The sequence below is a fragment of the Orycteropus afer genome, unplaced genomic scaffold (genome assembly GCF_000298275.1).
Source record: "Orycteropus afer afer isolate SDZICR_OR568_19922 unplaced genomic scaffold, OryAfe1.0 scaffold00229, whole genome shotgun sequence".
In the NCBI taxonomy this organism is placed as follows: domain Eukaryota; kingdom Metazoa; phylum Chordata; class Mammalia; order Tubulidentata; family Orycteropodidae; genus Orycteropus; species Orycteropus afer.
In genome coordinates, this window is record NW_006921816.1 from 751,971 (window position 1) to 763,748 (window position 11,778).

The window sequence follows — 11,778 nt, forward strand, 5'->3', positions numbered from 1 at the left end:
TAAGTGGCGAGTTTCTAGAAATCTGTCCATTTCTTCCAGATTTTCAAATTTGCTGGAGTACAGTTCTTCATACTATCCTGATATTATCCTTTTTATTTCATTTGGTTCTGTTGTGATGTCACCCATTTTGTTTCTTATTCATGTTACTTGTATTCTCTCCCTCTTTTCCTTTGTTAAATTTGCCAGTAGTTTGTCAATTTTATTGATCTTTTCAAAAAACCAACCTCTGTCTTGTTGATTTTTTCTATTGTCTTTCTATTTTATGTTACATTGATTTCTGCTCAAATCTTGATTATTTCCTTTCTTCTGGTGACTGTAGACTTTTCTTGCTGTTCTTTTTCTAATTGTTGGAGATTTTGGTTTAAAGTGTTGATTTTAGGTCTTCTTTTTTGATGTGTGCATTTATTGCTATAAATTGGCCTCTGATCACTGTTTTTGCTGTGTCTCAATGATTTTGTATGTTGTGTTTTCATTCTCATTTGATTCAAATAATTTTTTAATTTCATTTTTTAATTTCTTCTCTCATTCAGTCTTTCTTAAGAAGGGTGTTGTTCAGTTTCCATGTGTTTGCTCTTTTTCCATTGATCTTCCTATTGTTGATTTCTAATTTGATATCATTGTGATCTGAGAAGATGCTTCACAGTATTTCAATGTTTTTAAATTTATTCAGGCTTGCTTGATGGCCTAAGATATGGTCTATCATGAAAAATGTTCCATGTACACTGGAAAAGAATGTCTAGTGTGCTGTTGTTGGGTGACGTGTTCTGTAGATGTCTATAAGGTCAAGTTGCTGAATTGTATTGTTGAGTTTTTGTGCATCTTTGTTGAGTTTCTTTCCAGTTCTATCTTTCATTGAAAGTGGTGTATTATGTTGCGCAATCTACTTCTGTAGTGATACTGCCTTGGAAACCCAAGGAGGGGTCACTATGAGTAGGTCTGACTCTGTGGCACATAACAACAGTGATGACTGGGGAGTCATCTATATGCCTTTTCAATTCTTTTAAATTATGATTTATGTATTTGGGGGCTCTTTCATTGGGTCCATATATATTTATTTTGGTTATATCTTCTTGTTCAATTGATCCTTTAATCATTATATAATGTCCTTCCTTGTCTGTTATTGTGGTTTTTGTCTTAAAGTCAATTTGATCAGAAATTAATATTGCCACTCCTGCTCTTTACTGTTGCCATTTGCTTGATATGTCTTTTTCCAACATTTGACTTTTAGTCTATATTTGTCTTTGTTTCTATGGTGTGTCTCTTGTAGAGAGCATATTGATGGGTTTTGTTTTCTTATCCAATCTTCAACTCTCCATCTTGAGTGGCGCATTTAATCCATTACCATTCAGTGTAATTATCTAGAGGTATGAATGGCTTGCTGTCATTTTGATATTTGGTTTTTCATGGTGTTCCTGGTTTCTTTGTTCCATATTATTTTCTGTGCTGAGCTCATTATGTTTATGAATCGTGTTATCATTTCCTTTGTTGCTGTTGTTTTAATATTTGCTGAATATTTGTGCTTGTCCTCTTTTTTATTGTGATGTGGTTTATCACTTTTCTTGACATTACCCTGTGATTTATAACTTTCTCCCTGAGTTTAGAGCAGTCCATTCTATCTTGCAACTCTCTTGACTTCATCAACATTTAGAAGTTCTCTAACTACACAGTATTTCCCCTCTTTTTGGTTTGTAGTTGTCCTCTTTGCCAATTGATGTCTCTGGTTCCCTGTTTACAATCTTGTAAGCTTATTTTACTTTAGATATTTCCATAGCTGTGGTTTCTGGGTTATGTCATCTTGTGTATTAATGGTCAGTAATTGTTATTTTTGGTTCTCTGTTCAAAGGACTCCCTTTAGTCTCTTGTAAGGTTGGTCTGGTTTTAACAAATTCCCTCAATTTCTGTTTATCTGGAAATCTCCTAATTTCACCATCATATTTGAGGGACAATTTTGTGGGTCTATAAATCTTGGTTGAAAATTTTTCTCTTTCAGGGGTTATATGTACCATCCCATTGCCTTCTTGCTTGCATCGTTTCTGCTGAGAAATCAGAGGTTATTCTTACTGGTTGTCCTTTGTAAGTACCTTTTTGTTTTTGCTTTCAGGATTCTTTCTTTGCCTTTGGTTTTGATGAGTTTGACGATATGTCTTGGTGACTTTCTTTTGGGGTCTATCCTGTTTGGGGTTTGTTGGACTTCCTGAATGGATATTTTCTCATCTTTCATCATATCAGGAAAGTTCTCTTCCAACAAATCTTGGACAATTTTCTCAGTGGTTTTATTTATCTCTTCCTGTTCTGGAATTCCAATGACATGGAAGTTTTTCCTTTTGATGGTATTGCACATGAACCCTAGGCTTTCTTCATTTTGTTTTGATCTTTTTTCTGATGGATCCCTTTCCAAAGAAGTATTCAAGTATTTATCTTCAGTCTCCTTAATTCTGTCTTCCATTGCATTGATTCTACTCCTTTGTCCTTTCAATGTGTTATCTATTTCTGACAATTTAGTATTAATCTTCTGGATTTCTATCTGTAGATTTAGAATCATTTCTAATTTTTCATTTATTTTTTCATTTTTTTCTTGTATTTTCTTCCAAACTTCTTTAAGGGTTTTGTCAGTGTTTTTCTTCATCTGTGTCAATCCTTTGAAGATACCTAAAGATCATTCTTTTGAATTCCTTATCAGGGAATTCCAATGCTGCTTCTTCCTCAGGGATGTGTTCTGGGTTTGTATCCTGCTCCCTTGTTTGTACCACTTTATCTTGCTTCTTTGTGTGGAATGTGATGGTCTTTGTCTCTGAGACATTGTGACATTGTTGTATTTTGATCTCTGTTAACTATTTTTAAAGAGCAGCTAAGGGTGAGTCACACTCTCCTTGGTGGTTGTTTATCATTGGCCCACTGGTGGAGAAGGAAGTGGTGGCTTTCACTCAGTAAATGAAGCTGCAGGACGGGTGGGTATAGTTGTGTCATATGGGGACTTTTGCTCTCTCCCATTCAGACAAAAATAACAACTGAATCATCATCAAAAAAGTAAAAGCAAATGGACAAAAAACACACTGTGTAATCACACAGGAATAGTAACCAAGAAAAGAAAAAAGGGGAAAAAAAGCACTCCAATGTCTGGGGAGAGGGCAATAAGAGAAAAAAAACTAGAGAAGGAGAATAATGAAGAAAAAAATGGGAAAGACGCAAACAGAAAAACAAGGAATGGGGTTAACCATGAGAAAGAAAAAAAAATTGGAACCAGGAGCAGGGAAGAAAAAAGATGAAAACTAGAACCTGGGAAGGGAAGAGTAAAGAATAATAATAAAAAGGACAGAAGTAGTAATAATAATAGTTGTTTCAAAACAGACAACAATAAACTAAAAAAAAAAAAAAATCTGGTCATGGTGGGGCAGGCCACCTGGCTCCACCTGAGACACAGACTGGGATGGAATTCCTGCCGGCCTAGAAGGTGGGTGGGGGTGAGTGATGATCACACCTCTGCTCACCAAGAGGGTGTGGGGTATAGGAGTAGTAAGGGGAATATCACACCTTTCCCATCGTTGGCATCCAGAATGTCCTTGTGGTTCCCGGCAAGTGGTGCCTGTTCTTACGTCCCTGGAATCTGGGAGAACACTGTCACTTTAAATAACCAAATGGTCAAACTGCTTATAAACATTCAAAATGGCTGCACCCTCCGGACAGGCAAAAGTCCACAGCTCAGTCCACCTTCCTCTTCACTGTTTCCTCTTTTATTCCCCAGACACCAGAGCAGTCCCTGGTTAGCAGGGCTGATTTTTAGGTTAATTTCTAAATCCTAACACCACTCAGCAATATCCAAGGTCTGTGCCACCAGGCTGCTTGACCACAGCTCCCTATGTCTCCTTTTTTGGTGTTTTCATGCAAATTCTTCTACTAGTTGGAGTTTAGTCCACTTCTTTATCCTTCCCTTCAAATCTAGAGCTCCAGGATTATCTCCTGTATCTGTGTTAATTGGTTTCCCTCTTCTTTTTTGAAAAGGGTCTGTGTAGTCTTTCTGCCTATTCCACCATCTTACTGGAACTCTCTATTTCCTTATTTTTTTTTTTTAAATATTTTGTTGTGACTGCTAACCAGAAGGCTGGTGGTTCAAACCCACCAGCCACTCCTTGGAAGGAAGGTTGGGCAATCTACTTCCATAGTGATACCACCTCAAAAAACCAAGAAGTCGCTAGGTGTCGGAGCTGACTCGATGGCGTGAGTTTGGTTTTTTTTTTTTAAGGTGAAATATTACACAGCACATAGATTAACATTTAATAATTTCTACACAAATTATTCAATACTACTGGTTACATTTTTCATAATGTGTCATCAATTTTATTCATTCTGTTCTGCTTATACCATTTCCAGTACTCTAGTTTCCTTGTCCTTACACCTTATCTTTTGCTTTAGAGGAATTTTTTACCATTTGACCTCATATAGATTTTTCTTTAAAGGTCATTACTCATGGGTTATATTCATTATTTTACAAACTGATCTGTTGTTTAGCTAAAAGGTGTCCTCAAGGACAGTTTATGGTTTGAAGAGTAATTCAGGGCAATAATCTCAGGAAGTCCTCTAGTCTCAACTGGACTCGTAAAGAATATGAGTTCTGTTCCTTATTTTTCTCCCATTCTATCAGGATACTTCTATTATAGCCCTGATCAGAAGGGTCGATAGCGGCAGCCAGACATCATCTAGTTCTCTTCTGAGGGTAGGTAAGGCCATGGTTCTTACCTAAGTAATCAATCCTGTAGACTACCGTTTTGTCTTTGGTTTCCTTCTTTCATTCTATACCAGTAGAGACTAATAGTTTGATCTTACATGGCTGCTCACGAGCTTTTGCGATCCTAAATACTACTCATATTGGAATACAGAACATACACTTTATGAAGTATTTTATGCCAGTTGAGTTATTCTACAAAACTATGATCCTAAGCCTTCAAACCCAGAACACTAATCCTGAGAGGTGTTTGGTTATATCTAAGCATCTGTAACTGTGTCCTGTATGTGGTTTACTATATATATGGATATACATGCATGTACACATACACTTGTATATACATTTACCTATAGAGACATCTTTCTGTGCATATATGTAGCCATACATTCATAGCCATACCCATATATGCCTATATACGTATCTGTTGAACTATACATACACTTTTTGGTCGTTCCTGGTATTGCAAAATTGTATCTCTCATATCTTTTACCTAAATCGTCCTTTTCCCTTCCTCTTCACCCAAGTTAGTATGTATCTACCCTCTAGTTAAAGAGGTCTGGTGGCATAGTGCCTAAGACATTTGACTGCTAACCAGAAGGCTGGCAGTTCAAACCCACCAGCCACGCCTCAGAAGGAAAACTAGGCAATCTACTTTTGTAGAGATACCACCTTGGAAACCCAAGAAGGGGTTACTATGAATTGGAACTGACTCTATGGCAGTGAATTTGCTTTTGGTTTTTACCCTCTACTTAGTGGTTTACTCTTGTGCATGTCTTTGTGACATCATTTGCCTTGGTCAAACTATGTGCACTTCACCCATATTCAATGGTGCCTTTCCCCATCACCAAAAATAACAAGTGTTTACTATCTGGACAGTGCTACCCTGCCCCCTAACAACTGGGGCTACACATTTGAACAAGGCATGGTACCTGCCCTCAAGAAGATAACCTTACAGAAGCAGACTTTGATTCTGATTAACTTTCCCACTGACGGCTAGGGAAATCTATCCTTTAAATGGGCCTCAAGCTCCTAAAAGTTCAAGTTACCAAGTAGAGCAGGAGACGATGATCAGATACTCACAATAGCCCTGTTTCCTTCACAGAATGAAGATAATTCAGAGAGGCACCAAGAGAACTAATGTAGCATACAATGAAGATGACAACTTTCACACAAATGCAAAAATTGACTTTATTATGTTAATATAGTCTTCAATGAGCTAGCAATTATTTATATGAAGAAGAGTATAGAAAACAGATTTATGACTGTACTAGCCTTGCCTGTGATTATAGAGATTTAGAATTACACAGAAAACATTATTCTCTAGAGTAGGCACGTTGTTACGAAGACAGGTCGTCAACTTGGAAGAGCTTCTCCCTGCCTGTCCGGCTTCTCCCATCAGACCTCAAGACTTAGGTACGAGAATGGACATACTTTCTCTTTTGAATTTAAACCTTAACAACAGTTCGAATACTGTAAGAGAGGAAGCAAATAAAAATATATCATGAATACTACCTTTTTCTTAAGGCCACTCTAATTGTATTATTTTGGATCCCCTGTCCCCTTAAAAAGAATCACAATTATTTTTTAGCCCCCCTGCCCCACAAGGAGGAAAGCTCTAATGGCTAAGGCATTTGGTTGCTAACCAAAAGGTTGGTGGCTGGAACCCAGCAGAAGCTCCATGGAGAAAGATGAGGCAGTCTGCTTTTGTAAAGGTTTAGAGCCTTGAAAACCCTGTGGGGCAGTTCTACTTTGTCCTATAGGGTTGGAATTGACTCGACAGTGGTTGATTTTGCTTTGTCCCCCCCCATAAACTTCAAACCATTATCACATTCTATAATATAAAGCGAAAGAGGAAGCTTACCTCTTTCCAGCATGCATCAGTTCAAAGGCATCATTAATTTGGTCAAAGGACAGATTGTGAGTCACAAATTCATCAACTTTTATCTTTTTAGACATATATTCAGACACCAGCTTTGGGATACTTTCTACACTCTTCCATCCTAAAAGAAATTATATGTCTAGTCATTAAATTATTCAACACAAATTTTACAATATGTGTATAACTTAAGTTTTCTTTGGATAACAAGATATTTATGCAATTTTTTTTTTTTTTTTTTTTGCAGTTGAGGGAAGACAAATTTGACATACATCTTTAGTAAAGAAAAAAGTAAATGGCTTTTGGATATTTTCCTTTTTTGTGTATTAAAATTTACTAAAATCTCATTAATGTTTCAGGCAATTGAGACTTTTAAATTACCCAGAACAGAACTCTGAACTTTTCAAAAAAGTTTCTTGAGGTCCACAGAAGCAAAGATAGCTTTAATCTTGAAACTGAAGAAGAAAGAAATTGATGTGATACATGACTCTATTTCCTTGGTCTTAAATTCAACAATTAAATAGGGATGGCATCTCAGAATAGGAAACCACGAAACTGAGATGCAAAGTATGAAACCTTCAGCAACATGACAAATTGTAACAAAAATTTAGATGCTGTGATTTCTCAATTGTACTGAAAGAAGCGATAAATTAATGAACCTTTCCTATCTTTTAAACCGAAGATGTTTTATATCATATTCAAAACATCTTTTGAGCCTTGTCCAAATTTCCCTTCTTATGTCTTCTGTCAGTTATTTTCTGTTATTGTGGGGAGGTTTTCTTTTTTCTTTAAATTTCCTGGTAACTGAGTTGACCATGGCCATCACAATTTTCAAAACTCAAGTTTCTATTTATTTCTCTGGGTCATATTTTAGCAACACCCAAGATGCCCCAATGTTTCATATTTGCAGGCTGGCATGTGCTGGTATGAGCTTCGGCTGGAGGTTATTACCTGGACTCCATGGTTGGAGCACCCAGATTCTGGTCTTTCACATATTTCTATGGGCCCTGAGATGAAGGCCCAGAGTATGTGTGGATGTATGGGTTAAAGAGTCTATCTTAAGGTACTTCGTTTGGTAAACATCAAGGGCTTTGGAAAGAGATGGGTAGTCAGCTTGAAATTTTCTAAAGGAAATACTGTAAGAAGGAAAATTTTGGCCACATCCTTCACTTTAGCATACCTTCCTATCTTCAAATCTTAAAAAAAAAAAAAAAGGCAGACAACGAAGTAGGGGATATTAACAGATACCATGATTAATAAAAATAATCATCCAAAATTTATGCTATGTAATTAATTTTTTCCTAAAAGAATGATGACATAGAAATTTCATTAAAAAAAAAAAAAAAGCCTGTAAAAGCTTTAGACTCCATTCATTCACAACAGTTTGGATACATAAAATGTTTTGATACATTTTTCTTCCCTACCAGAACGACCATGAAAAAGGTGGAAACTGTTCTTCTATACATTCTACTGGTAGTTATGCAACCCCAAACTACCAAGCACTTTTTAAGATCACACAAAGGAAAAATTATCAGTCTAACACTTTTTCAGTTTTGTTATAAAGTTTTGTCTAATTTAGTATTTTCAGTCACTAAATTAGATAAAGGCGCTCTGGTAGCATAGTGCCTAAAGCACTTGACTGCTAACCAGAAAGCTGGTGGTTCAAACTCACCAGTCACTCCTTGGAAGGAAGGTTGGGCAATCTACTCACGTAGTGATACTGTCTTGGAAACCCAAAGAGGGGGCGCTATGAGTCAGGTCTAACTTGATGGTACATAACAACAACAATAAATTAGATAAAACTTTATAGAAAATTTTTATTAAAGCAAATGGAAGACATGCCAAGACAAAAGAGCTAAATAGAAGATTTCAAAGAGCATCTTGAGAAGTCAAAATCAATTACTATAATGAAATGTGCAAAGCCCCAGAGTTAGAAAACCAGAAGGGAAGAACATGCTCAGCATTTCTCAAGCTAAAAGAACCGAAGCAAAAATTCAAGCCTTAAGTTGCAATATTGGAAGATTCTGTGGGCAAAATATTGAATGATGTAGGAAGCATCAAAAGAAGATGGAAGGAATACACAGAGTCACTCTACCAAAAAGAATTGGTCGATGTTCATCCATTTCAGAAGGTGGCATATGATCAAGAACCAATGGCACTGAGGGAAGAAGTCAAAGCTCCACTGAAGGAATTGGCAAAGAAAAAGACTCCAGGAATTGACAGAATACCCACTGAGATGTTTCAACAAACAGAGGCTGTGCTGAAAGCACTCACTTGTCTACGCCAAGAAATTTGAAAGAGAGCTACCTGGCCAACTGACTGGAAGAGATCCATATTTGTACCCATTCCAAAGAAAGGTGATCTCACAGAATGTGGAAATTATCAAAAAATGTCATTAACATCACACCCAAGTAAAATCTTACTGAAGACAATTCAAAAATGGTTGCAGCAGTATATTGACAGAGAACCTCCAGAACTGCAAGCTGGATTGAGAAGGATGTGGAACAAGGGGTATCACTGCCGATGTCAGATGGATCTAGGCTGAAAGCAAAATATCAGAAATATGTTTACTTGTATTTTACTGACTGTGTAAAAGCATTTGATTGTGTGGATCATAACAAATTATGGATAACATTAAGAAGAATGGGAATTCTACAACACTTGGTTGTGCTCATCAGGAACCTATCCATAGACCAGGAGGCTGTCGTTTGAACAGAACAAGGGGATACTGCATGGTTCAAAATCAGGAAGGGAGTGCGTCAAGCTTGTATCCTTTCACCATACTTATTCAATCAGTATGCTGAGCAAATAATCTGAGAAGCTAGACCATATGAAGAAGAACGTGGTGTCAGGATTGGAGGAAGAATCATTAACAACCTGCGATACGCAGATGACTCAACTTTGCTTGCTGAAAGTGAGGATGACTTGAACCACTTACTGATGAAGACTGAAGACTGAACCACTTACTAATGAAGACTGAAGTCTGCAATATGGATTACACCTCAACATAAAGAAAACAAAAATCTTCAAAAGTTAGTGCACTGGACCAAGAAGCAGCATCATGATAAATGGAGAAAAGACTGAAGTTGTTAAAGATTTCATATTACTTGGTTCCACAATCAACAACAATGGAAGCAGCAGCTAAGGCATCAGACAACGCATCACACTGGGCAAATGTGCTGCAGAAGACCTCTTTCAAGTGCTAAAGAGCAAAGATGTCTCCTTGAAGACTAAGGTGCACCTAACCCAAGCCACGGTATTTTCAATTGCCTGACATGCATGTAAGAGCTGGACAATGAACAAGGAAGACCGAAGAAGGTTGCTAATTTTGAGTTTCAGTGTTGGTGAGGAATACTGAAAGTACCATGGAAATCCAAAAGAACGAACAAAAATGTCCTGGAAGAAGTGCAGCCAGAATGCTCCTTGGAAGTGAGCAGGGCCAGGCTCCGTCTCACCTACTTTGGTCATATTGTCAGAGGGACCATTCCCTGGAGAAGGATATAATGCTTGGTAAAGTGGAGGGTCAACAAAGATGGGGAATGCCCTCACTGAGATGGACTGACATAGTGGCTGCAACAATGGGCTCAGGTATATCAAGGACTGTGAGGCTGGCACAGGTCCGGGCAGTGTTTTGTTCTGTTGTATGTAAGATCGCTATGAGTCAGAGCTGACTTGATAGCACCTAACCGCCACCACCACCACCACCACCACAGTATTTTCAGTATTGGTTAATACTGAAGTCAGTACTCTTCAGACAGAGGTGTGGTCACATCCTGTTGCTACTTCTCTGAAAAATGAATAAAAATGTTGATAATCTACTTAAGTCTGCAACAAAAAATATAGTGTGGCAGACACTGTTTGCTTACTCTGTAACCAACTTCCCACCCCCTGCCCTATCCCAAATTATTTTCTTATTAACAGAATGTTGGTTTTTTAAAAAGTGTATGGAACAACTAATCATGTGCTAAACACCTCCCTGCCCCCAGGGGGAAATACTGAGTTTGAAACCCTTCCACTAAAATAACCTTGCACACAACAACATACGATGAGAAGGTTAAAAACCAACACCAAACCTATTGGTGTCAAATTGATTCTGACTCATAACAATCCTGTAGGACACGGCAGAACTATCCCATAGGGTTTCAAAGGCTATAATCTTTACAGAAACAGACTGTTAACATCTTTCTCCTGTGGAGTGGCTGGTGCATTCAAACCGTCAATGTTCTGGTTAGCAGCTGAGTGATAATGAGAAGGTAGCCCATGAAAATAATTGTTAATATAAGAAAATTAACTTGGTAGAGTGGGAGAAAAATGTGGAACAAAACTCAAAATCATAAAAAAGACCAGGCTTACTGGTCTGAAAGAGAATGGTGAAACATTTGAGACTATGGCCCCTAGTCACCTTTAGTCTTGGAACTGAACTCACTCCTGTGCTTCCAGCCAAACAACAGACAGCCTACAAAGTGAACAATTATTACACCAGGTAGATACACTTCTTCCAATAATCAACCATGGAAGATTAGAAGGGCAGCATTTGCACAGGGAAATAGCTCAGAGGGCAGGAATGCATAGGACATAAGGATAAAGGGAAAATGTAACCACAGGGAGGAGGTGGAAAGAGATCTGTTACATTATGGAGGATTGTAATCAATGTCATGAAACAAAGTATGCAAGAACTGTTGAATGGAAAACCAGTTTGCTTGTTAAGCATTCACCCAAATCACAAACGAAAAAAAAAAGAAAAGAAAAGAAAAAGAAAATTAGTCTGGGATTAAAATGCTGCCAATGAAATAACAAGAGAGGAAATAATGCCATCTCATCCATCAAACTACCTCCAAAGGCAGTGCCTTTCCATGTGCAACCTGTTACCAGCTGGAATGGACGAGTAGAGATTTCTTCACCAGAAGCAGCTACTCCAACCACGACGCTGACACCCCAACCCTTGTGGCAAGCTTCCAGCGCTGCTCTCTGCAGGCACAAAGACAGGACCAAATCACAGAAGTTAGTGCGCTTTGCTAAGAATACAGGCTTCCCTAGAAATTTCCAGAAGTTGGGGGGTAGGGGATAATGGCACATCACCTTTAAAAAGACAGTAAAAATATGACCAAACTGAATGTTTAGTAAGCTTAATTTTACTGATCAGTTATATATATATATATATATATATATATATATATATATA

At 37.7% G+C, this 11,778-nt stretch overlaps 1 protein-coding gene across 1 annotated transcript in view; it reads right to left on the minus strand.

Moving 5' to 3' along the window:
• Nucleotides 1-6,165: 6,165 nt before the first annotated feature.
• LOC103203774 (alcohol dehydrogenase class-3) overlaps nt 6,166-11,778 on the minus strand; it is a 25,890-nt gene continuing 20,277 nt past the window's right edge. The window contains exons 7-9 of the mRNA XM_007948851.1: nt 11,429-11,564; nt 6,582-6,720; nt 6,166-6,190 (exon numbers count right to left, since the gene is read on the minus strand). Coding sequence (XP_007947042.1) covers nt 6,166-6,190; nt 6,582-6,720; nt 11,429-11,564 — 300 coding nt within the window. The remainder of the gene's footprint in view (nt 6,191-6,581; nt 6,721-11,428; nt 11,565-11,778) is intronic.